This window comes from Diaphorina citri, unplaced genomic scaffold, assembly GCF_000475195.1.
Source record: "Diaphorina citri unplaced genomic scaffold, Diaci psyllid genome assembly version 1.1 scaffold2623, whole genome shotgun sequence".
NCBI lineage: Eukaryota > Metazoa > Arthropoda > Insecta > Hemiptera > Psyllidae > Diaphorina > Diaphorina citri.
Window position 1 is genome coordinate 1 of NW_007380041.1, and position 23,988 is coordinate 23,988.

At 42.6% G+C, this 23,988-nt stretch overlaps 3 protein-coding genes and 1 long non-coding RNA gene across 4 annotated transcripts; 1 reads left to right on the forward strand and 3 right to left on the reverse strand.

Moving 5' to 3' along the window:
• Nucleotides 1-688: 688 nt before the first annotated feature.
• On the forward strand, nucleotides 689-8,624 carry LOC103519249 (microsomal glutathione S-transferase 1-like; the record flags this gene model as incomplete). The annotated part of the gene is made up of 3 exons (XM_026830812.1): nucleotides 689-768; nucleotides 4,372-4,472; nucleotides 8,311-8,624. Coding segments are annotated over 3 exons (330 nt in total), but the record flags the coding sequence as incomplete, so codon positions are not given.
• A 4,429-nt stretch (nucleotides 8,625-13,053) lies between these two features.
• LOC103519252 (myosin-IIIb-like) lies at nucleotides 13,054-18,556 on the reverse strand. The gene is made up of 9 exons (XM_026830810.1): nucleotides 18,518-18,556; nucleotides 18,410-18,420; nucleotides 15,578-15,862; nucleotides 15,057-15,256; nucleotides 14,470-14,635; nucleotides 14,314-14,362; nucleotides 13,965-14,122; nucleotides 13,238-13,398; nucleotides 13,054-13,073 (listed from the first exon to the last, which is right to left on the reverse strand). The coding sequence occupies exons 3-9, from the start codon at nucleotides 15,709-15,711 to the stop codon at nucleotides 13,054-13,056; spliced, it is 888 nt and encodes a 295-aa protein (XP_026686611.1). The 5' UTR covers nucleotides 15,712-15,862; nucleotides 18,410-18,420; nucleotides 18,518-18,556.
• A 379-nt stretch (nucleotides 18,557-18,935) lies between these two features.
• On the reverse strand, nucleotides 18,936-20,802 carry LOC113471571 (unconventional myosin-IXb-like). The gene is made up of 4 exons (XM_026830811.1): nucleotides 20,730-20,802; nucleotides 19,937-20,149; nucleotides 19,078-19,118; nucleotides 18,936-18,959 (listed from the first exon to the last, which is right to left on the reverse strand). The coding sequence occupies exons 1-4, from the start codon at nucleotides 20,800-20,802 to the stop codon at nucleotides 18,936-18,938; spliced, it is 351 nt and encodes a 116-aa protein (XP_026686612.1).
• A 1,836-nt stretch (nucleotides 20,803-22,638) lies between these two features.
• On the reverse strand, nucleotides 22,639-23,544 carry LOC113471572. Its single transcript, XR_003394214.1, has 2 exons — nucleotides 23,443-23,544; nucleotides 22,639-22,694 (listed from the first exon to the last, which is right to left on the reverse strand). It is a non-coding gene; the product is annotated as an uncharacterized LOC113471572 (long non-coding RNA).
• Nucleotides 23,545-23,988: the final 444 nt, after the last annotated feature.

Genomic DNA, 23,988 nt, shown 5'->3' on the forward strand with positions numbered 1-23,988 from the left:
GAGAAAAATGAGAAAAAGGAGGAGAAAAAGGAGGGGGAGAAGAAAGAGGAGAAAAAGAAGGAGGAGAAAAAGGAGAAAAAGAAGGAGGGGGAGAAGAAGGAGGAGAAAAAGGAGGAGAAAAGAAGAAGAAAAAGGAGGAGAAATAGGAGAAAAAGAAGGAGAAAAAGGAGGAGGAGAAAAAGGAGAAAAAAGAGGAGAAAAAGGAGGGGAGAAGAGGGAGGAGAAAAAGAGGGAGGAGAAAAAGGAGTCGGAGGACATGAAAAGGGATATTAGGAAAAAAAAGTGGAGAAAGGGGTAGAGGAGAGAGAGATTAGAAGTAGAGAACTCAAGGTAGAGAAGAGAGGGCAGACGTAAAAGCAGAGAGGAAACTAGAAAGAGGAGGAGGAGGAAGAAGACGAGAAAGAAAAAGGACAAGTAGGAGAAGAAAAGGAGTAAGAGGAGAAGAAGAAAAAGCAGAGAGAGAAAAAAAGAAGAAGGGGAGGAGAAGGAGAAGAAGAAGTAGAAGGAAAGAGAGGAAAGTGTAGAAGAGAAAAGAGGAGAGTTTAAAGAGAAAAAGGAGGAGGAGAAAGAAGGACAGATCGAAGAGAAGAAGAAGGAGTTGAAGAGAGAAGAAAGATGTGGGCAGGGTCTGCTATTTAATTTATCAACATCGAAATCAACGGTTTCACTTCGGAATGGTTTGTTTCAGGTGTTTGTCAGTCCAGAGGATACCAATATGAATGGGGGAGTAGTCTCTTATGAAGATCCGGACATAGAACGATTACGCAGGTAAGAATAGAATAAAATGCAATTTCTTTGTGTTATTATATCACAACTTTGGTGCTCACTGCAGCATTGTAGGATTTTTCCCAATAAGTATCTCAATAATCCATGAATACCGCGAACAAACTGCGAAAATCACCAACAAACTACAAATAACTTAAATTATGACAATATAACTATTATCTAAATAACCACAGAGGAATCTCCAAACCTATGGTCAAAATGTAGCAGGCCACAAGCGGTGTCGACACAGGCCACAAGCGTCTAATGTAGCATTTAATGTCATCCCAAGAGCAATCACCCTAGGGCTCTAATTGAGGGGCTGACGAAAAACGGCCGACCCTGTCTGAGCACGGGAAAAGGAAAGTTGCTCGGTTCAGACCAATCAGCAAGAGGAAGAGTGATCGTACAAAGAAATCCTCCGAAAGTATCCACTATGCACCCATCTTCAGTAGAAGAGGGCTGGCTAAAGGCTTTAGTGTCGGAAGCCCGGCTTAATGTAAAATCAATTAGCAACCAGTTCTTACCTGGGGATGTAACCTTGGTTGAACCCGGGGTGGACGGTCCAAAGTCCGAAGACATGGATATCCGAACCGGTTTCTTGACTAGCTCACTCTGGTGGGAATCGAACCCGGGTCTCGAGCTTTGCACGGAGGAGGTGTCCGAATTCCGGCGCTTGAGAAGCTCCGAACCCGTTGAGTGGGAACTGAAGAGGGAATGAAAAAAGGAAATGTTATAATAATAATAATAGTGCTATTAATGAATTTATTTAATTTAGACATCCTTTGTAATTTTTAGCGATGGATAGTTACCAGTGGATCCATGCAAAGTCTGATGACTTGTAAGTATCCATTGCTAAAAATAACTGAAGTAAAACAGCAACCATCTCAACCAAACGTTTTGTGTTGCATCCTTGTCACATATGTGAACTACATACCAAATTTCAAGTCTCTAGCTTATATCGATTGTTTACCTACCATGCTGGCACCGGTCGCTATGCGCAACATTGCGCATTTACATGTCATAGCTACTCATTTTCCTCACGAGGCTGAGTGGGCCCCGCAACAGCCAGTCACGGGATCAATATAATGTAAGGGAGACAGAATCAGAAGGGCCGCTGTCTTCCTCACACAAAGGATATCTCTCGCTATTCAGCAGGGGAACTCGACAGCGGTCATGGGAACCCTACCAGGTTCTTCAAATTTAGAAGAAGGTTTCCAAGTCTTCCCGTTTTATATATACAAATTGATTACTGGTATAGCTGAAAACCGCCAAAAAAAAGGTCGAAATCTGTCCAAAAGCGGTCAAAATACCGCCAAGCGCAGCAACCATCTCAACCAAACCCCTACTTTCATTTTTGGTAGTAGGGGGTCAAGGAGAGGTTTCTTCGGACCTAGATTTTTGTCAGAGCTCATTCTCTCTTCTGATTTCAGGTTGGAAGGTTCTCTGTTCCCTCTCTTCTCTCTGTGATATCTCCAAATATTTCAACATGTTTTTACTTTCCTTATCCTATAAGAAGGAAAGTAATGTAATCGGGTCAAAATTTCGATGGTCAGTTTTTAGTGCCAAAACACGTTTTGAGGTCCCTAGAGCCTAAATCCAAAGTTTCAGCCATTGGTCCTTTGGGCGGTTTTCGGTGTAATTTAACAATATATCGGGAACGGTATGAGCTAGAGACTTGAAATTTGGTATGTAGTTCACAAATGTGATATTTTACCACTTTTTGGGCGGTTTTCGGTGTAATTTAACACTATATCGGGAACGGTATGAGCTAGAGACTTGAAATTTGGTATGTAGTTCACAAATGTGACAAGGATGCAACTCAGAACGTTTGGTTGAATCTGTCTGTAAACAAAATATCTCGAGAACAGTAAGAGCTAGAGACTTGAAATTTGGTGTGTAGATGTCAAATGTGACAAGGATGCGACACGAAACTTTTGGTTAAGATCGGTGCAACGAAACAAAATATCTCGAGAACAGTAAGAGCTAGAGACTTGAAATTTGGTGTGTAGATATCAAATGTGACAAGGATGCGACACGAAACTTTTGGTTAAGATCGGTGCAACGGTTGGCGGCATTTTACCGCTTTTTGGCGGTTTTATTGAGATAGGTGCTGCTGTTGGCGGTATTTCGACCGCTTTTTGGCGGTTTTTGACCGTTTTTGGCGGTTTTCAGCTATACCGACTAAACGGTTAGAGATATTGTAAAAGGGCGGTATTTTGACCGCTTTTTGGCGGGTTTCGACCGTTTTTTGGCGGTTTTCAGCTATACCGACTAAACGGTTAGAGATATTGTAAAAGTTTGGCTATAAGAACAAGAACACCCAAAGCATCATTCAATAGGATGAGGAAAGTCGTGTGATGTTCACACCAGATTTTTAGGGTTGATAGAGGGAACTGTAACAACTGCCTATAAGAACAAAAACACCCAAAGCATCATTCAATAGGATGAGGAAAGTCGTGTGATGTTCACACCAGATTTTTAGGGTTGATAGAGGGAACTGTAACAACGGAGAAAGCCGACCGCTCTGAGAACGAACCTTATCTGTTTAGAATCTTTGGGACAAAGTTTTCCCCGAGTGGCAAAATATTGAGAATTAGATGTTTACCGCGGGAAAAAATTCCTGCGGGTGTGATGGTTTCTTTATGTATAATGTAGAGAACCGCTCTGAGAACGAACCTTATCTGTTTAGAATCTTTGGGACAAAGTTCGCCCCGAGTGGCAAAATATTGAGAATTAGATGTTTACCGCGGGAAAAAATTCCTGCGGGTGTGATGGTTTCTTTATGTATAATGTAGAGAAATTGGAATTTTAGGGTTGGTCGACTTTCACTGATTTTGTGGGCAGGGTCTGCTATTTAATTTATCAACATGAGTATACTTATGTCTTATATTATAAAAACTCTGTAAATAGACCTTGCCAAAAGGCCTATTATATCTAAAATAAATAAATAAATAAATAAAATAAATAAATAAACATCGAAATCAACGGTTTCACTTCGGAATGGTTTGTTTCAGGTGTTTGTCAGTCCAGAGGATACTAATATGAATGGGGGAGTAGTCTCTTATGAAGATCCGGACATAGAACGATTACGGAGGTAAGAATAGAATAAAAGACACAAAAGACATTATTAGCGGGTTTCACCAACTTGCTTTTTGGCCCTTAACATCCTACACCAGCGATTTCCAACTAGCACCCCGCAGATAACTTTTGTGGACCGCGAAGCTTTTAGTGGAATCTTTTACTATGGGGGTGGACTCCGAAAATGGAACCCCCATCCCATCAAGGATATTCTGGATACGGGCCTCCTAACCTGTGTATGTGGCCCGCGAAGTACCTGCCAATGTAGCATGTGGCCCGCATACACATGGAAGTTGGAAATCCCTGCCCTACACTAATCAAATGGAACATAACAGGCTGTTAACTTAACAGGCCTCTTAATGACCGAACAATTATGTATTGGTGAAATTCACCCTGCCTATATCTTTAAGAAAGATGGCCTAATAGTCAATTTCTAGTATTTGATCCTGGCGTGATGCTGGCCTGTTGGCTCATATGTGTTCCCATTTATCCCAGTTTAACGCTATTGCCATCCCTGATTATTTCCAGGGCCCATCTCAACGATTTGGAAAACATTCCAGGGTTTCTCATCATCGCCCTTCTCTACATTATGACCGACCCTGGCGTTATGCTGGCCTGTTGGCTCATACTTCCATTTATCCCAGTTTAACTCTTATTTCCATCCCTGATTATTTCCAGGGCCCATCTCAACGATTTGGAAAACATTCCAGGGTTTCTCATCATCGCCCTTCTCTACATTAGAGTAAGAAAATCTATTGTAGTGGTAAGTTCGAAGTGGAAAGGTTTGAGCACTTTCAGAGCTTCAGTTTTGAAGTTTTGATTACTGTGGGATTTGTACTTTCTTTTTTTAAAGACGATGTTTGCAGCGATCGCTGTGAAAATGGTAGTGTGAGTTTTGTTATCTTATTTATTTTTATTTTTTCGATATGATTATTATTTTTTTTTCCAAGAAAAATAAATAATTTGTTGTTTTTTAAATATTTTTCAAAGTAATTATGTATCTATATTTTTTTTAAATAAAATTCAAACATGTAGTTATTTCCCCCCATAGGAAATCAAAAGACCAAGATTCCAATATAAATACATACATACGTAGTACACCAAATCGTTTTCTAACTGCATAAAATGATGAAAATCAGAAAAGCCATTAAAATTTTAAAATAAATATTTTCGTACCCCCAAACAAAAAATTAGTAACTTTTTCTTTACTGAGGATTTTTTCATTTTCTTCAGCACTCATATTTATAAACAAAAATTCTCGAACTCAGATCAGTCTTAAACAAAATTTGACCAATCAGATGTTTGGAATTGATGCTTGAGCACTTGCTGAGAGCCAGTATTTTGTTCATAAATATGGATGTAAGAATTATAGGGGTGTAAAGTCACTGTATAACTTGCAAAGACTTTGTTATCTGCCTCCTGACATTAACTTCACCCAACATGATTAGGGAATGCCATATTCAGACAGACTGACAGAAACACAGACGACACCGAAGCGAATACAATAGTCCGTCCCTTATACCTTTTTATTACTACATACATACATACATAACCATTATCGTTCTATCCTATAGGACAGGTCGATGAACAAAGCCCCTCCACCAGACTCTATTGCTATACCTGCCCTACACTAATCAAATGGAACAGACCAGGCTGTTAACTTAACAGGCCTGTTAATGACCGAACAATTATTGTATTGGTGAAATCCACCCTACCTATATCTTTAACAAAGATGACCTAATAGTCAATTTCTAGCATTTGACCCTGGCGTAATACTGGCCTGTTGGCTCATACGTGTTCCATTTATCCCAGTTTAACGCTATTTCCCATCCCTGATTATTTCCAGGGCCCATCTCAACGATTTGGAAAACATTCCAGGGTTTCTCATCATTGCTCTTCTCTACATTATGACCGACCCTGGCGTTATGCTGGCCTGTTGGCTCATACTTCCATTTATCCCAGTTTAACTCTTATTTCCATCCCTGATTATTTCCAGGGCCCATCTCAACGATTTGGAAAACATTCCAGGGTTTCTCATCATTGCTCTTCTCTACATTATGACCGACCCTGGCGTTATGCTGGCCTGTTGGCTCATACGTATCTACACGCTAGCACGATTCTTGCACACAGTTGTGTACGGGATCTACGTGCTTCCCCAGCCTAGCAGAGCGCTGTGTTTCACCTCCGGGGTTCTCATTGAGGTGTACATGATCGTCATTGTCATTATGGCCTATCACAACTACTAGTCGCACAACTCTCACTCAAAAATCGATATTTATTGCCGAAAATTTTCGGGTCAAGAACCAGAACAACATCAACATCTCCCTGTCTAACAGGGTCAACATCTTCCTATTTTGGTCTGAAGATGAAACCCTGAATGGTATCAAAAGCTCACCAATTAGACACCTTCCTATTCGTAATTTATTTTTTTTTTTTTAATTATTCTTTTTTGCCTCCTGACATTAACTTCACCCAACATGATTAGGGAATGCCATAGGCAATAGGCATTAACCCCACCCTTGATCAAACTTTATTTTGTACTTATATGTACATTATGTTACCATTTGTAAATATTTATTCTGTAAATTAAGTTTGATCTAATCGTTTAATAATTAGGGTCGGAAAATGCAGCACGCGATAGCCCAGATGGTCTGATGACCATCATCCGAATACCAACCACGGCCAACGTAGCTTAAAGGTACTTACCTTCTGTGTGATAAAGTCGTGCATAAGTTGCAGTTCCTTGGCGTCAGATATAATCTTATCTGTGCTGTCAGTAAATTCAGAGTCTGATGACCATCATCCGGATACCAACCACGGCCAACGTAGCTTAACAGGACTTACCTTCTGTGTGATAAAGTCGTGCATAAGTTGCAGTTCCTTGGCGTCAGATATAATCTTATCAGTACTATCAGTAAATTCAGAGGTGCCTGTTAGATTGAATTTGCCCTCTACTGAAGCGGGACTGGCTGGCTTGCCTATCGAACCTGAAACCAAAATCGGAAAATGCAGCACGCGATAGCCCAGATGGTCTGATGGTCTGATGGTCACCCATCCGGATACCAACCACGGCCAACGTAGCTTAACAGTACTTACCTTCTGTGTGATAAAGTCGTGCATAAGTTGCAGTTCCTTGGCGTCAGATATAATCTTATCTGTGCTGTCAGTAAATTCAGAGGTGCCTGTTAGATTGAATTTGCCCTCTACTGAAGCGGGACTGGCTGGCTTGCCTATCGAACCTGAAACCAAAAGATGCCAGACTAGTTAGCTTGAAGAGTAGCGCGTCTGCATTGTAAGTGGTAGGCCGCAGGTTCGACTCCCGCCCGAGCCGAAATTTATCTTTTTTATAGCCGGATAGTGCGTGGAAGGTAAATTTTAGTGAGATTCCCTCTATCAAACCTCTCAAAAAACCCCCTCTTAAAATAAAAGACACAAAAGACATTATTAGTGGGTTTCACCAACTTGCTTTTTGACCCTTAACATCCTACACCAGCGATTTCCAACTAGCGCCCCGCAGATAACTTTTGTGGCCCGCGAAGCTTTTAGTGGAATCTTTTACTATGGGGTGGACTCCGAAAATGGGGCATCAACCCTCATCCCATCAAGGATATTCTGGATACGGGCCTCCTAACCTGTGTATGTGGCCCACGAAGTACCTGCCAATGTAGCATGTGGCCCGCATACACATTGAAGTTGGAAATCCCTGCCCTACACTAATCAAATGGAACATAACAGGCTGTTAACTTAACAGGCCTGTTAATAATGACCGAACAATTATGTATTGGTGAAATTCACCCTACCTATATCTTTAAGAAAGATGACCTAATAGTCAATTTCTAGCATTTGACCCTGGCGTAATGCTGGCCTGTTGGCTCATACGTGTTCCCATTTATCCCAGTTTAACGCTATTGCCATCCCTGATTATTTCCAGGGCCCATCTGAACGATTTGGAAAACACTCCAGGGTTTCTCATAGCTCTTCTCTACATTATGACCGACCCTGGCGTTATGCTGGCCTATTGGCTAATACGTGTTTGACTGTATTCCCAATTATATCCTAGTTTAACTCTACATTTCCGCCCCTGATTATTTCCAGGGCCCACATCAACGATTTGGAAAACATTCCAGGGTTTCTCATCATAGCCCTTCTCTACATAATGACCGACCCTGGCGTTATGCTGGCCTGTTGGCTCATACTTCCATTTATCCCAGTTTAACTGTTATTTCCATCCCTGATTATTTCCAGGGCCCATCTCAACGATTTGGAAAACATTCCAGGGTTTCTCATTATCGCCCTTCTCTACATTATGACCGACCCTGGCGTTATGCTGGCCTGTTGGCTCATTCGTATCTACACGCTAGCACGATTCTTGCACACAATTGTGTACGGGATCTACGTGCTTCCCCAGCCTAGCAGAGCGCTGTGTTTCACCTCCGGGGTTCTCATTGAGGTGTACATGATCGTCATGTATCTACACGCTAGCACGATTCTTGCACACAGTTGTGTACGGGATCTACGTGCTTCCCCAGCCTAGCAGAGCGCTGTGTTTCACCTCCGGGGTTCTCATTGAGGTGTACATGATCGTCATTGTCATTATGGCCTATCACAACTACTAGTCGCACAACTCTCACTCAAAAATCGATATTTATTGCCGAAAATTTTCGGGTCAAGAACCAGAACAACATCAACATCTCCCTGTCTAACAGGGTCAACATCTTCCTATTTTGGTCTGAAGATGAAACCCTGAATGGTATCAAAAGCTCACCCAGGGTGTCTACCAAAATGGAAAAATAAAATTCCCTGACTTTTCCCGGTTTTCCAGTCCAATTTTTCAAAATTTCCAGTCTACTGTGCTATTAATGAATTTATTTAATTTAGACATCCTTTGTAAATACTATTTTACTTAAGTTATTTTTAGCGATGGATAGTTACAAGTGGATCCATGCAAAGTCTGATGACTTGTAAGTATCCATTGCTCAAAAAAATAACTGAAGTAAAACAGCAATCATCTCAACCAAACGTTTTGTGTTGCATCCTTGTCACATATGTGAACTACATACCAAATTTCAAGTCTCTAGCTTATACCGTTCCCGAGATATTGTTAAATTACACCGAAAACCGCCAAAAAGCGGTAAAATGCCGCCAACCGTTGCACCGGTCTTAACCAAAAGTTTCGTGTCGCATCCTTGTCACACTTGACAGCTACATACCAAATTTCAAGTCTCTAGCTTTTACCGTTCTCGAGATATTTTGTTTACAGACAGACACACACACGGACCAATGGCTGAAACTTTGGATTTAGGCTCTAGGGACCTCAAAACGTGTTTTGAGGTCCCTACTAAAAACTAACCATCGAAAATTTGACCCGATTTCATTACTTTCCTTCCTATAGGATAAGGAAAGTAAAAATAGAAAAAGTTGGAGTATGAAAGACATACACTTTGAAAAATGTTGTACCCGGAACTAAATGTCATCCCAAGAGCAATCACCCTAGGGCTGATTGAGGGGCTGACGAAAAACGGCCGACCCTGTCTGAGCACGGGAAAAGGAAAGTTGCTCGGTTCAGACCAATCAGCAAGAGGAAGAGTGAAATTTATCTTTTTTATAGCCGGATAGTGTGTGGAAGGTAAGTTTTAGTGAGATTCCCTCTATCAAACCTCTCAAAAAACCCCCTCTACCAGACTAGTTAGCTTGAAGAGTAGCGCGTCTGCATTGTAAGTGGTAGGCCGCAGGTTCGATTCCCGCCCGAGCCGAAATTTATCTTTTTTATAGCCGGATAGTGCGTGGAAGGTAAGTTTTAGTGAGATTCCCTCTATCAAACCTCTCAAAAAACCCCCTCTTGGGAGGAAAAACATACCCGTAGTCATGGATTTCTCATAGTAATGCGGCGAGGACAGGGAACTGGTAGACGACGAGGGGGCCTTCCTCATCAGCTTCCTGTTGCGCCCCAGGGGAGCCCCGCCACTGATCAGTGTGGACGAGGTGTTAGAATGTAGCAGAGATCTCTGGCACGGTAGAATCACCACGCCACCACTCTGGATGCAGCGCGTGTGAAAACACTCGTTACAATCTGAAAGAGAGAAGCGAGTTTCAAGTTTTAAACAGGACCATTTTGTGTTTAGTATGTGTTTGAGTGTGGACGAGGTGTTAGAATGTAGCAGAGATCTCTGGCACGGTAGAATCACCACTCTGGATGCAACCTGTGTGAAAACACTCGTTACAATGTGTGGAAATTTTGGAAGCAATGACAATTAATAAGCAGCGGTGCGGCAACAGCACATAGAAGGCACCACTTTCAAGCTAGGGACGTTAGTCTGGCTAGGGGACGTTAGAGAGTAGACTAGCGTTTGGCTGTGCGACTATAAACCGGGAGAAGAACAGCTAACCCTAACCAGCCTAGCTAGCTGATAGTTTCAAAGGGTTCTCTCTGCTTGAAAAGAACAAGCACAAGTCCTCAAGGTGTTAGAATGTAGCAGACATCTCTGGCACGGTAGAATCACCACTCTGGATGCAGCGCGTGTGAAAACACTCGTTACAATCTGTGGAAATTTTGGAACCAATGACAATTAATAGGCAGCGGTGCGGCAACAGCACATAGAAGTCATAGAACGCACCACTTTCAAGCTAGGGACCTTAGTCTGGCTAGGGGACGTTAAACAGAGAGTAGACTAGCGTTTGGCTGTGCGACTATAAACAGGGAGGAGAACAGCTAACCCTAACCAGCCTAGCTAGCTGATAGTTTCAAAGGGTTCTCTCTGTTTGAAAAGAACAAGCACAAGTCCTCACGATGGTGATGGTTGACTGCGGTTCAGGACGAGCCAATTAAACATGGCTAGAGATCATCACCCCGGTGCGTTGTATCGCAAAAAAAAAAAAATCTTTTCTTTGCTTTTTTTACAATTCCGTGGTTGCGTTAACACGCAGAGGCATGTGAAGGCTGAAGGATCATGATGAATAAAATGGACTCTACTTAAAGGACGATCGCGCTCAGGTATAGAACATCTCCGGATGGTCTGTATCCGAGTAACATGTTACTGAGTTCTTTTTTCGTTAGCTTGAAGCGCGCCTGCCTTGAAAGCACTAGATCGCGGGTTATTTTCCCGCCCGGGACGAACTTTGTCCTAAACGAATAGGATTCGTTCTCGAATTTGACAGGGTCCATATTTTCGTTCATTGACAGTCTCACGAAAAAAACCAAACGGGCATAATCCAAGTTACACCAAAACCAAGCGGTACACAAGTAATCGGACGTCAAGATGAAAAAACACAAAGTGAACTCGACATGAGAATTGGTCCTGGAGGAATTAACCACATCTCTAACACAACCAAAGACGGGCAAAATGTTGCAAAAGATGGTCAAACTGGTACGAAACAAGACTATCAAGCTGTTGTAAAAGAAGACGAACCAATTGCCGCAAAAGGAGAAATTGCGGTTAAAAACGGTCCAAACGCGAAGAGAGCTGTCCAAACCGTTCTGCAAATGACGGACAAAGGTGTGTCGTCTCTAACACAACCGAAGACGGGCAAAATGTTGCAAAAGATGGTCAAACTGGTGCGAAACAAGACTATCAAGCTGTTGTAAAACAAGACGAACTAACTGCCGCAAAAGAAGAAATTGCGGTTAAAAACGGTCCAAACGCGAAGAGAGCTGTCCAAACCGTTCTGCAAATGACGGACAAAGGTGTGTCCTACTTAAAGTCCAATTTGCCGCCAGAACTCAAACCGGCGGCGCTGAAAACCAATTTGGCGGCTCCGGCGTTCAAATATGTCCGTGATCAAATAACGCTGAAAAAGCTCGCCTACTTGGCGTTCGAATTGGTGACGGCCAAGTTGTATTTCAAGCTGGGCCTGGGGATTCTGTATGGTTTGGCTAACCTGGCGTGGAAACGGTACAGAGAGGAGAAGACTGAAGATGTGACGACAAAGGCGGGGGAAAGATCGCAGGTAATGTCGTAGAGGTAGATGTTGTGGTTTATGTCCGTTAATTAGTTAGTCAATCAATCAATACACGTTGCGCGAGAGAATAAAAATACTGATGACGAATATCACAGACTTGGAATAAGGATTCAAATACATTCTATGAACAGCGAAAAAACCGCGAACAAAGAGATCGCAGGTAATGTCGTAGAGGTAGATGTTGTGTCCGTTGGTTTATGTCCATTAATTAGTTAGTCAATCAATCAATACACGTTGCGCGAAGAGAATAAAAATACTGATGACGAATATCACAGACTTGGAATAAGGATTCAAATACATTCTATGAACAGCGAAAAAACCGCGAACAAACCGTGGACACCAAGAAAACACCGCGGATACCGTGAACAAACCGCGGATACCGCGAATAAGTTGTGGATACCGCGAAGCCGCGAACAAACCGCGGATACCGCGAACAAACCGCAGATACCGCGGGACAGACACACACACGGACCAATGGCTGAAACTTTGGATTAAGGCTCTAGGGAGTCTAGGGACCTCAAAACGTGTTTTGGCACTAAAAACTGACCATCGAAAATTTGATCCGATTACATTACTTTCCTTCCTACCTTTTTATTACTATTGTAATAATAAAGGAAGGACGGACTAAAAAAGGAATTTAGCTACTAAAAAACTAGCTGGTAGTAACTTTGGTGACGACTTACTTGTCAGATAAAGACGTCCTACTATGTACAGCGTTGTCCAGGGCGTAGGGTAAGGAAAGTAAAAACTAGCTGGTAGTAACTTTAGTGACGACTTACTTGTCAGATAAAGACGTCCTACTATGTACAGCGTTGTCCAGGTTAACTACTAAAAAACTAGCTGGTAGTAACTTTGGTGACGACTTACTTGTCAGATAAAGACGTCCTACTATGTACAGCGTTGTCCAGGGCGTTATCACAGTCAGCATTATCCCCCGCATCACTAAGCCGAGCATACACGAGCGTGCGTTCATCCGTTCGGGTGTATTCGCGCTGCCTTCGCGCGACCCGCACCGGAGCGGTAGGCTGATGACTAGAAACCGGGACGGCGCGCGCCAGGTACTTTTTGGACGGGACGGTCGGTCCCGTGTCCGCGGAGGGGAGGCCGTTGGTGGTTGTGGCCTTTGGAGGTTCGCCGTCGAGGGAGGTGGAGGAGACGGTGGTTGTGTGAAAAAAAACTTATCTCTGTAGGATAAAGGCCGTATCTACGAGCATTTGATTTCGGATAAAAAGTTCGCGGGAATCGAACCTAGCGTTACCTTTCTGTATGGCCATCTGTAGGATAAAGGCCGTATCTACGAGCATTTGATTTCGGATAAAAAGTTCGCGGGAATCGAACCTAGCGTTACCTTTCTGTATGGCTCTCTGTAGGATAAAGGCCGTACCTACGAGCATTTGATTTCGGATAAAAAGTTCGCGGGAATCGAACCTAGCGTTACCTTTCTGTATGGCCACAATGGATCCCATGATTTGCTGATGGAGACGGAAGTCTAGCCGCAACTTTTCCGATTCGCGTAGGAATATCTTGGACGTTCCGATCTGATAGTTATCCCGGTTCAAATTGAGAGTGAGAAGAAATTCCCGCACATCACTGGGAGAGCTGGCGAGGAAAACAGAATGAAAATGTTAAAACAACCTCAAGGCCCGGTCCCATTTATTCGGAAAAAAATCGTGTCGTGTAGTGTGGTGTAAACGCTTTCATTTGAATTACATTGCCTACAAACACATTTTTTGTCGTTCCGAAAAAAAATCGTGTCGTGTAGTGTGGTGTAAACGCTTTCATTTGAATTACATTGCCTACAAACACATTTTTTGTCGCTCGGAAAAAAAAATCGTGTAGTGTGAACCCTCTCTTTTAAATTACATTGCCTACAGGACATTCGGAGAAAAATCGGATAAACTCACAAGTGTGAATAGGCTCTTAGTCTGGCTGGGACCCTTTGAACAGGGAGTAGACCAGGCTGAAATTACCCTTGCTAAAGAAACGGCAAAAGTTGAGTACGAAGGACATCCACTCTTAAAATTTCTGTAGCCAAAACCAAGTGTCAGCCCAGCAATCACCCTAGGGCTGATGGAGAGGCTGACGAAAAACGCCGACCCCTTCTGTACACGGGAAAAGGCTAAGGGAAAAAAAATGATTCAATTTAGATCCTTCTAAGCTCTCACCTTTGTAATCCCTGTGGCAACAGTATCCTATACAACTGTATGAACTCATCATAGCTCAGTCGAACATTGTATCCCGCCTGTCGTATTCTGACAGTTTCCAACATGCCTGTGTATCGCAACTGTCGCTGAACTGTGTCTATGTCGAAGTTATTGGGAATCTGAAACAAAACAGAATAAAATAATGTGTAATTCACCATAGCAGTAAATAATCTAATAGTATCTGACATCAGTCCCATGTTAACCAACCCAGTACCTAAATGGGAAGTATTGTGTCTTTTCTCGCCCATCTGTTACCTTCGTAAAAGCTTAACCCGACCTATAGAGTTGTTTGCCCTTAAACCTATCTCACGGACAAGTAAGCAAATAAGTAAGCTCCTACACCTAAGCCTCGGAGTAGACTTTTAGAGTAATTGTTTTTGTGTAGGCTTTTTGTGGACATACTATGGGATGAGCATGCTACGACACAGACCACACGAGTCTAAGAGGGGGGGGGACGAATACTTACCTTCGTCTCCTAAACACAGTGCGCGTACTACTCGTCTCATCCTCGTACTCGTCGCTGTCAAGGTCGTTCACGTCGTCAAGGTCATCGGAATACTCGTCCTCTTCCCCTCCCAGCTTGGAGAGGGGGGAGGGAGGGGAGGACGAGGAGGATTTCGTGTCATGGTTTCCTGAAGAGGGAAGGAAAGAGAGGGGAGGGAGTTAGACATTTTTCCCTCCTCTTGAACGGTGAGATCAAAGAGACAAAGTAAATAAAAGTGTTTCAGTATACTGCTCGAATAGGACTGAAGAGTGGTCAAAATTTTCAACAATGTTAAGGATAAAATTCCACACTTCCAATGGGATCGAACCCTCCGTTAATATGCCTCCCAAATTTCATTAAAATGGGTAGAAACCCGTTCGATAGTTGTTGTGGAACAAACCAACATACAGACAAAATAAATGAATTTTTGACGACGGGAATCGAACCCGGGTATCCCGCGTGCAAGGCGAGCGCAGTGACCACTACTGAATGTATACTTACTAATGAAGGTTATTTGTTAATGAAGGTTATTTGTTAATGAGGATTACTTGTTAATGAAGGTTACTTACTAATGAAGGTTCGGCTATGACGTTTCGCCTTCCTGTACGTAACCTTCGTCAGGACTTCAGTCTTACTGGGTGAGTCAGTCTTATTGAGAGAAGGGGTAGGAGGGGTGGTGGGGGTGGTAACAGGGCCGCTGCTGGAAGGTGCTATACTGTCCGGAGGGTGAGTCTTGGACGGGCTCAGGATGGTTTGAGGATCTCCCACCCTGTAAGAAAGACGAAACAAAGCTTAAGATTCAAATACTTCTAAGACAGCCCGCAAAGAACTAAAGAGTTCCATTACTGTAGCAACCTCCGTGGACGAGTGGGTATCACACTGGGCTTACACACCGGAGGTCCGGGGTTTGATTCCCGGCGGGGTCGGATTAGGTGCTGGGTCAACACAACACTACACTTTGCAAAAAAAAAAAATAAAAAAAAAAACGAGTCCAGGGTTACCAAATCTGTAGGTACTACATCATTGTATCTTCATTTACAAACACCTTTACAAATCTTTGTCGATGGAGGGGATCGAACCCGGTACTTACGATATCTTGTGGTAATCCTCTTCATTTCCATCAATACACAGATCCTCCATGAGGTCCTGAGCTAGCTTCTCATCCGTAAACATGTCCACGGCTAACTTCTCGTCCAAATCGTCCACGTCCGTGTCTATAGACATGGCTCGGAGGCTCAGTTCGCTCAGGTCCTGGGTTCGATGCCCGCTGCTGGTCGTGTCTTGGGAGTTTTGCCGTCTGGCAGGTAGGGGGAGGGAGGGGAGATCACTCGGGGGGGAGCCTGACGTGCTGTGACTAGAGGGCGGTAGTCCCGATCTGGAAATGAAGGAAGTATTTTGATTTATTTATTCCTGTTGGAACGAGATTTTTGCTAGGTAACGAGAAAAAATTGTAGGTACAAATAAGAGAAGTATATTAAAACAGGCCATTGTAATTTTACAAAGAAAAAAAACTGGAAGAGAAGAAAAGGTTACAAAGAAAAAAATAGCTAGAAGAGAGGAAAACAAAGATCATAGGAAAGTGCAATACCACCTAAAGTAAACGAAGAACAAAAGAGATAATCTAGTATTGTTTAGGAACCAAAAACTGACCAGTGAAAAAAACATCACCAAAAGATATTGAAACTTCAAGAACATCCAACACCAAAAATGTTTATAAATTTTTATCATTTTATTTATTCATTCCTGTTAAAGTCTGGCTGAGGGACTATAAACAGAGAGTAGATCAGCGTCTAGCTAGGGGACTATAAACAGGGAGTATAGACTAGTCCAAATTTCCTCACGCTATATCAATAGCGAAGGTTGAGTGCGAAGGGCATCCCACTCGGAAAATTTTGTTTTAGCCAAAATCAGTTGGCCTCAAAGCGATCACTCTAAAGCTGATTGAGAGGCCGACGACAAACGCCGACCTCATCTGAACATGGGAAAAGGTGAAGAAGAAGAAGGCTATCATCTTTACGCCGACGACCTCCAGGTCTACCTGTCCTTCCGACCAGAGAAAAGGCGAAGAAGAAGATTTATTTATTCCTGTTGGAACGAGATTTTTGCTAGGTAACGAGAAAAAATTGTAGGTACAAATAAGAGAAGTATATTAAAACAGGCATAGAATATACCGTGTTTATACTGCCAGAATAAGACTGAAAAGTCCCTTTACTCCCGCAGTCTAAACAAGGTCTTATATATTTCATAGGTAATGTTTACAAATAAGAATATAAAACCTTGCTTAACTTAAAAAAAAGCGAGAGAAGCGAGTTCCAAGTTTTATCTAAACTAATTTGTGTTTAGTCTGTGTTTGAGTGTGGACGAGCTGTTAGAATGTAGCAGAGATCTCTGGCACGGTAGAATCACCACTCTGGATGCAACGTGTGTGAAAACACTCGTTACAATCTGTGGAAATTTTGGAAGCAATGACAATTAATAGGCAGCGGTGCGGCAACAGCACATAAAACGCACCACTTTCAAGCTAGGGACGTTAGTCTGGCTAGGGGACGTTAAACAGAGAGTAGACTAGCGTTTAACTGTAGGACTATAAACAAGGAGAAGAACAGCTAACCCTAACCAGCCTAGCTAGCTGGCAGTTTCAAAGGGTCTCTCTGCTTGAAAAGAACAAGCACAAGTCCTCATGATGGCGATGGTTGACTGCGGTTCGAGACGAGCCAATTAAGCATGGCTAGAGACCATCACCCCGGTGCGGTGTATCGCAAAAAATATATATATCTTTTCTTTATTCTGCTATCACCATTCGGCTACAGCTGAAGCCGCTACAACAACTATGGTTGAAATAGATATCCTGTAAACAGACTGATGTGACAATAGAATACTTACATGCACAGCGTTGCGCCCCGCCCAGGGACTTCAGATCCAAACTCTTATCACAATACTTGCACCGCTCCGGCTTGGCATTACTATTACTACTGGTAACTCCGGCACCACCGGCAGCATTCGCTTTCAGCCCGGACGCCGGCAACTCGTGAAACGTGTGTCCGGCAATGGTAATCATAGGACCTGGGCAACGAGAAATTGAGTTGATTAGGAAGTATTTCGTCTTTAATTTCGAACTTTCGAAAAATAAGGGCCACCCTAATAAATATAGGTAAAATAGAATAGAACAACTGCTAGGTACACTATTGATCATCATCAGGTTCTCTAAAGGAAAGGCCTTGTCGGTGTAGCCAATCATGTCTGTCTGTTGCTGCTATCTTGAGTTGTTGGTAGGAAGAGAGAAAAACTAAGGTAGACTATTAAAAAAGGTAAAAACTTCTATATTACACTCGTGCGGTGTGTGTCATAGCATGCCCATTACGTAGTATGTCAATCATCAGATGGAGGATGAGACACAATACTTCCCATTTAGGTGCTGAGTCAACACGACAACAACAGAAAGTAACCCGTAGGGTGATGGTCTCTAGCCGTGTTTTCTTGGCTCATCCTGAACCGCAGTCAACCATCATTAGGAATTGTTCTTGTTCTTTAAAAGCAGAGAGAACCCTTTGAAGAACTGCCAGCGAGCTAGGCTGGTTAGGGTTTGCTGTTCTCCTACCTGTTTATAGCCCTACAGCTAGACACTCGTCTACTCGCTGTTTGACATTCCCTTCGTATAAGCTTAAGCCATCTTTTAGGGCTGTTTTGAGAGAACGCTTTGCAGAACTGCCAGCGAGCTAGGCTGGTTAGGGTTAGCTGTTCTCCTCCCTGTTTATAGCCCTACAGCTAGACACTCGTCTACTCGCTGTTTGACATTCCCTTCGTATAAGCTTAAGCCATCTTTTAGGGCTGTTTGCCCCTACACATAAGCCTCAGAGTGGGTTTTTAGTGTACGAAGTCAGACCTAACGTTCCCTAAAGACCCTCGCCATACAAATACTTACCGGTCATGGGTATGATTGATATTATTATTATTATTATGTTAAGGCGGTCTCTTCCTGATCCCTTGTGTGCCGCGTCCATTTTCATTTAGGACTATTGCACTGCCTTATATGATTGATATGGTCTGATATACTTTCAGAATGATCACTGCTGGCTGGCATCTCCTCTCCCTTCTACTTCAGATTCAGACATGATAAACAAGGTATATTCTATTCTAATGACCAAATTCCTTTGCTTTTGTTAACAACAAGATATTTACTTACCGGTCATGGGTATGATTGATATGGTCTGATATTTCAGAATGCTCCCTTCTACTTCAGATTCAGACATGATAAACAACGTATATTCTATTCGAATGACCAAATTCCTTTGCTTTTGTTAACAACAAGATATTTACTTACCGGTCATGGGTATGATTGATATGGTCTGATATTTCAGAATGAACACTGCTGGCATCTCCTTTCCCTTCTGATTCCACCTCCACTTCAGATTCTGTCGGAGTCTTGCTGGCTTTCCTCTACTTATTCTTCATGTCTCTCCTGAGTAAATAGCCTGAGGGAGCAAAGAAAAAGTTAATGAATAATGTTGATAACCCCAAAAGAAACGATCGAGCAGTCGAGCAAATGAAATTTTGTATGCTTTCCCGATATGGTCCAAGGAAGCAACTCACTTTCCTCTTCTTATTCTTCATGTCTCTCCTGAGTAAATAGCCTGAGGGAGCAAAGAAAAAGTTAATGAATAATAATTTTTTTTTTTTATTCTTTCAAACGTAAAAATATTACAATTACATGAAAGATTACATAGTAAAGTACAATAATAATAAGTAATGAAAGATTAGGTACATACTTAAAATAAATTAAATATAAATATAAACCTAATAGATAATACAACATATTACTTATCTTTTTTTTTCGTCACTTTTTTTAGGGGGAAAATCCGTTCATCCATCCAGATACATATTAACCAAAGTCAATCTTTCTTCGCTGATATCTCGTAAACGGTAAGAACGGTTGAGATATACCGAAAAAAAAGTATGGGAATTGACGCCCATAGGATCAATACACCTATTTTTTATTTTTCAATTTTATTTTAATAAAAAATCTAACGTTTTTTTTTTTCGTCACTTTTTTTTAGGGGGAAAATCCGTTCATCCATCCAGATATTAACCAAAGTCAATCTTTCTTCGCTGATATCTCGTAAACGGTAAGAACGGTTAAGATATACCGAAAAAAAAAGTATGGGAATTGACGCCCCTAGGATCAATACACCTATTTTTTATTTTTCAATTTTATTTTAATAAAAAATCTAACGCATCAACGTCGTCACTTTTTTTTTAGGGGGAAAATCCGTTCATCCATCGAGATATTAACCAAAGTCAATCTTTCTTCGCTGATATCTCGTAAACGGTAAGAACGGTTAAGATATACTTCCCGAAAAAAAAGTATGGGAATTGACGCCCCTAGGATCAATACACCTATTTTTTTTTTTTTTTTGTGGTTGGGTATTTCGTTAAAAAAATAAAAACTTACCTCGCGCATGCGCTTGGAACTGCACCAGATTGTCGCGCAGGCTTCGAACCCAGGCCCTCGCTCTGTAGCTCCGCCACACGCGTTGTATAGTCGACGCGGCCAGGTGTGAACGCAGACAGCGTCGTTCTAGGACCGCGCGCCACCAGCGCTGAATAGTGATGGCCGCTTCTTTGAGCCGACAGAACCGCTTGCGCTCAATGTACGCCCGGACACCTTGAGGGGGGGGGATAAAAAGGAAGAGGGGATAGTAATAGTTTGAGCTTTTTTTTTGTGGATTGGAACATGGAACACATCCACATGCCATCAGGCACAGTCCATTTGTCAAGGGTCTGGCTGGGTTTACATAGACTTGGCATCGATTTAAATTGAATAAACCATTTATGGAGAAAGAGGTCAGGATAGGAGAAAGAAATTCGTTCCAAGAACAAACTTTTTCTGTATCTAGGTCGCCCCGAGCTAGAATCAACCCCGCGACCTAGCGCTTACTACACAGACCTAGGGAAGAAATCGCATCTCTTATTGACTGGCTTATAAGAGCAGCCGTTCCGAGAATAAACCTTATCTATTTAGGATAAAGGCGAGAATCGAACCCGCGACCGAGCGTGAGCTTTATCTTTCTGGATAGGAGAAAGCCAGCAGTTATGAGAACAAAACTTACATCTGTAGGTTGGTTGTGTTTGTGCTGAGGGGGGAGGAGAATGTAGAATAGAATGTACCTTGTTGAGACTAGAATGAGACTAAAAAGTCCCTTTACTCTCGCAGTCTAAACTGCTTACAGAAGTGAGACTCCTACCACTGACTAAATCACAGGCTCGATTCCCGCAGTCGACAAAAAAATTCAACAGGGTTTTTTCTGGTGTTCCCATGTTAACCAACCCAGTACCTAAATGGGAAGTATTGTGTCTTTTCTCGCCCATCTGTTACCTTCGTAAAAGCTTAACCCGACCTATAGAGTTGTTTGCCCTTAAACCTATCTCACGGACAAGTAAGCAAATAAGTAAGCTCCTACACCTAAGCCTCGGAGTAGACTTTTAGAGTAATTGTTTTTGTGTAGGCTTTTTGTGGACATACTATGGGATGAGCATGCTACGACACAGACCACACGAGTCTAAGAGGGGGGAGGGGGGGGGGGCGGGAGGAGACGGTGGTTGTGTTTGTGCTGAGGGGGGAGGAGAATGTAGAATAGAATATACCTTGTTGAGACTAGAATGAGACTAAAAAGTCCCTTTACTCTCGCTGTCTAAACTGCTTACAGAAGTGAGACTCCTACCACTGACTAAATCACAGGTTCGATTCCCGCAGTCGACAAAAAAATTCAACAGGGTTTTTTCTGGTGTTCCCATGTTAACCAACCCAGTATCTAAATGGGAAGTATTGTGTCTTTTCTCGCCCATCTGTTACCTTCGTAAAAGCTTAACCCGACCTATAGAGTTGTTTGCCCATTCCTACATCACGGACAAGGAAGTAAATAAGTAAGCCCCACACCTAAGCCTCGGAGTAGACTTTTAGTGTACGTGTTTTTGTGTAGGCTTTTTGTGGACATACTATGGGATGAGCAAGCTACGACACAGACCACACGAGTCTAAGAGGGGAGGAGGGGGGGACGAATACTTACCTTCGTCTCCTAAACACAGTGCGCGTACTACTCGTCTCATCCTCGTACTCGTCGCTGTCAAGGTCGTTCACGTCGTCAAGGCCATCGGAATACTCGTCCTCTTCCCCTCCCAGCTTGGAGAGGGGGGAGGGAGGGGAGGACGAGGAGGATTTCGTGTCATGGTTTCCTGAAGAGGGAAGGAAAGGGGGGGGGAGGGAGTTAGACATTTTTCCCCCTCTTGAACGGTGAAATCAGGGAGACAAAGTAAATAAAAGTGCTTCAGTTGTTAAGTAAGCACATATTATGAATGTCAAAACTACTCAAATGCTAGGACCTCCCTTAATCTATTTTCCACTCTACTCTCTTGTCTTAGAGACAATGATATCTCTCCTCCCCTCGAATTCCTCCGTAGAACCCAAATAAAAATTTAGGTAATTCTCAATAGGTGTGTATAACATTTAATTTTGTGTTGACGCACCATAATAAATTAAAATAAAATAAAAGTACTTCAGTGTACTGCTCGAATAGGACTGAAGAGTGGTCAAAATTTTCAACAATGTTAAGGATAAATTTCCACACTTCGAATTGGATCGAACCCTCTGTTTTGACCACTACGCCACCGAGGGCCGATCGGGTCCCAATTGATGTGTTAATAGGTGCTTCAGTGTACTGCTCGAATAGGACTGAAGAGTAGTCAAAATTTTCAACAATGTTAAGGATAAAATTCCATGGGATCGAACCCTCCGTTTTGACCACTACGCCACCGAGGGCCGATCGGGTCCCAATTGATGTGTTAATATGCCTCCCAAATTTCATTAAAATGGGTAAAAACCCGTTCGATAGTTGTTGTGGAACAAACCATCATACAGACAAGATAAATGAATTTTTGACGTCGAGAATCGAACCCGGGTCTCCCGCGTGCCAGGCGAGCGCAGTGACCACTACTGACTGTATACTTACTAATGAAGGTTACTTGTTAATGAAGGTTACTTACTAATGAAGGTTACTTGTTAATGAAGGTTACTTAGTAACTTACTAATGATAGAATAAAATGATGTGTAATTCACCATAGCAGTAAATAATCTAATAGTATCTGACAGTCTTCAACATGCCTGTGTATCGCAACTGTCGCTGAACTGTGTCTATGTCGAAGTTATTGGGAATCTGAAATGGGATAAAATATTGTTTGATAGAAGGTTTGACGCCTAGAATACCCACCGGCGGTATCTGACATCAGTCTTCAACATGCCTGTGTATCGCAATTGTCGCAAAACTGTGTCTATGTCGAAGTTATTGGGAATCTGAAATGGGATAAAATATTGTTTGATAGAAGGTTTGACGCCTAGAATACCCACCGGCAACATTTTCATAAAAAATATTGTTTCTCAACAATCCAGAAATGTTTCTAGCAAAAATTTTCTTCTCCAGACTTACATAATTCTGAAACATTTTTCTCGTTTTTTATAAGTATAGGACACGGTTAGCCCAGTGGTAACGCGCTTGCTTGCCATGCAGAAGGTCCCGTGTTTGATGCCCAGTGTCCACCATCGACAACAAAAATATTGTTTCTCAACAATCCAGAAATGTTTCTACCAAAAATTTTCTTCTCCAGACTTAATTCTGAAAGATTTTTCTCGTTTTTTAGTAAGTGTAGGACACGGTTAACCCAGTGGTAACGCGCTTGCTTGCCATGCAGAAGGTCCCGTGTTTGATGCCCAGTGTCCACCATCGACAAAAATTTGTACCCGTATTTCGATTGCAAATATTTCAACGGGTTACTTCCTGGTGTTCTCGTGTTGACCCAGCACCTAAGTAGGAAGTGTTGTGTCTTTCCTCGCCGATCTGATGAGAGGCATACTACGGGATGGGCATGTTACAACACAGACCACACGAGTCTAAAGTAAAACCTTACCTTCATGGTGTTAGACTTGATGCAGCGTATAAAGAACGGATTAGCCTGGTTGAGCGTATTCATAAGACAGTGTAGCGACTGCTGAAACTGGGCCGTCACCGGTTAGACATTTTTCCCCCTCTTGAACGGTGAAATCAGGGAGACAAAGAAAATAAAAGTGCTTCAGTGCACTGTTTGAATAGGACTGAAGAGTGCAGTGGCGTAGCGTGTATGGCGGCCTTACAACTCAAAAGCCCACTCTAATGCCCATAAATATTAATGGCATGTACTGTGATGGGACTTGGTAGACCTGTGAGCTCTACACGCCCTACACTTGAATTTAGACCACGCTACGCCACTGGAAGAGTGGTCAAAATTTTCAACAATGTTGAGGATAAAATTTCACACTTCGAATGGGATCGAACCCTTCGTTTTGACCACTACGCCACAGAGGGCCGATCGGGTCCCAATTGACGTGTTAATATGCCTCCCAAAAGTCAGCTCCCATGGCGTAGTGGTCACTGCACTCGCCTTGCACGCGGGAGACCCGGGTTCGATTCCCGGCGG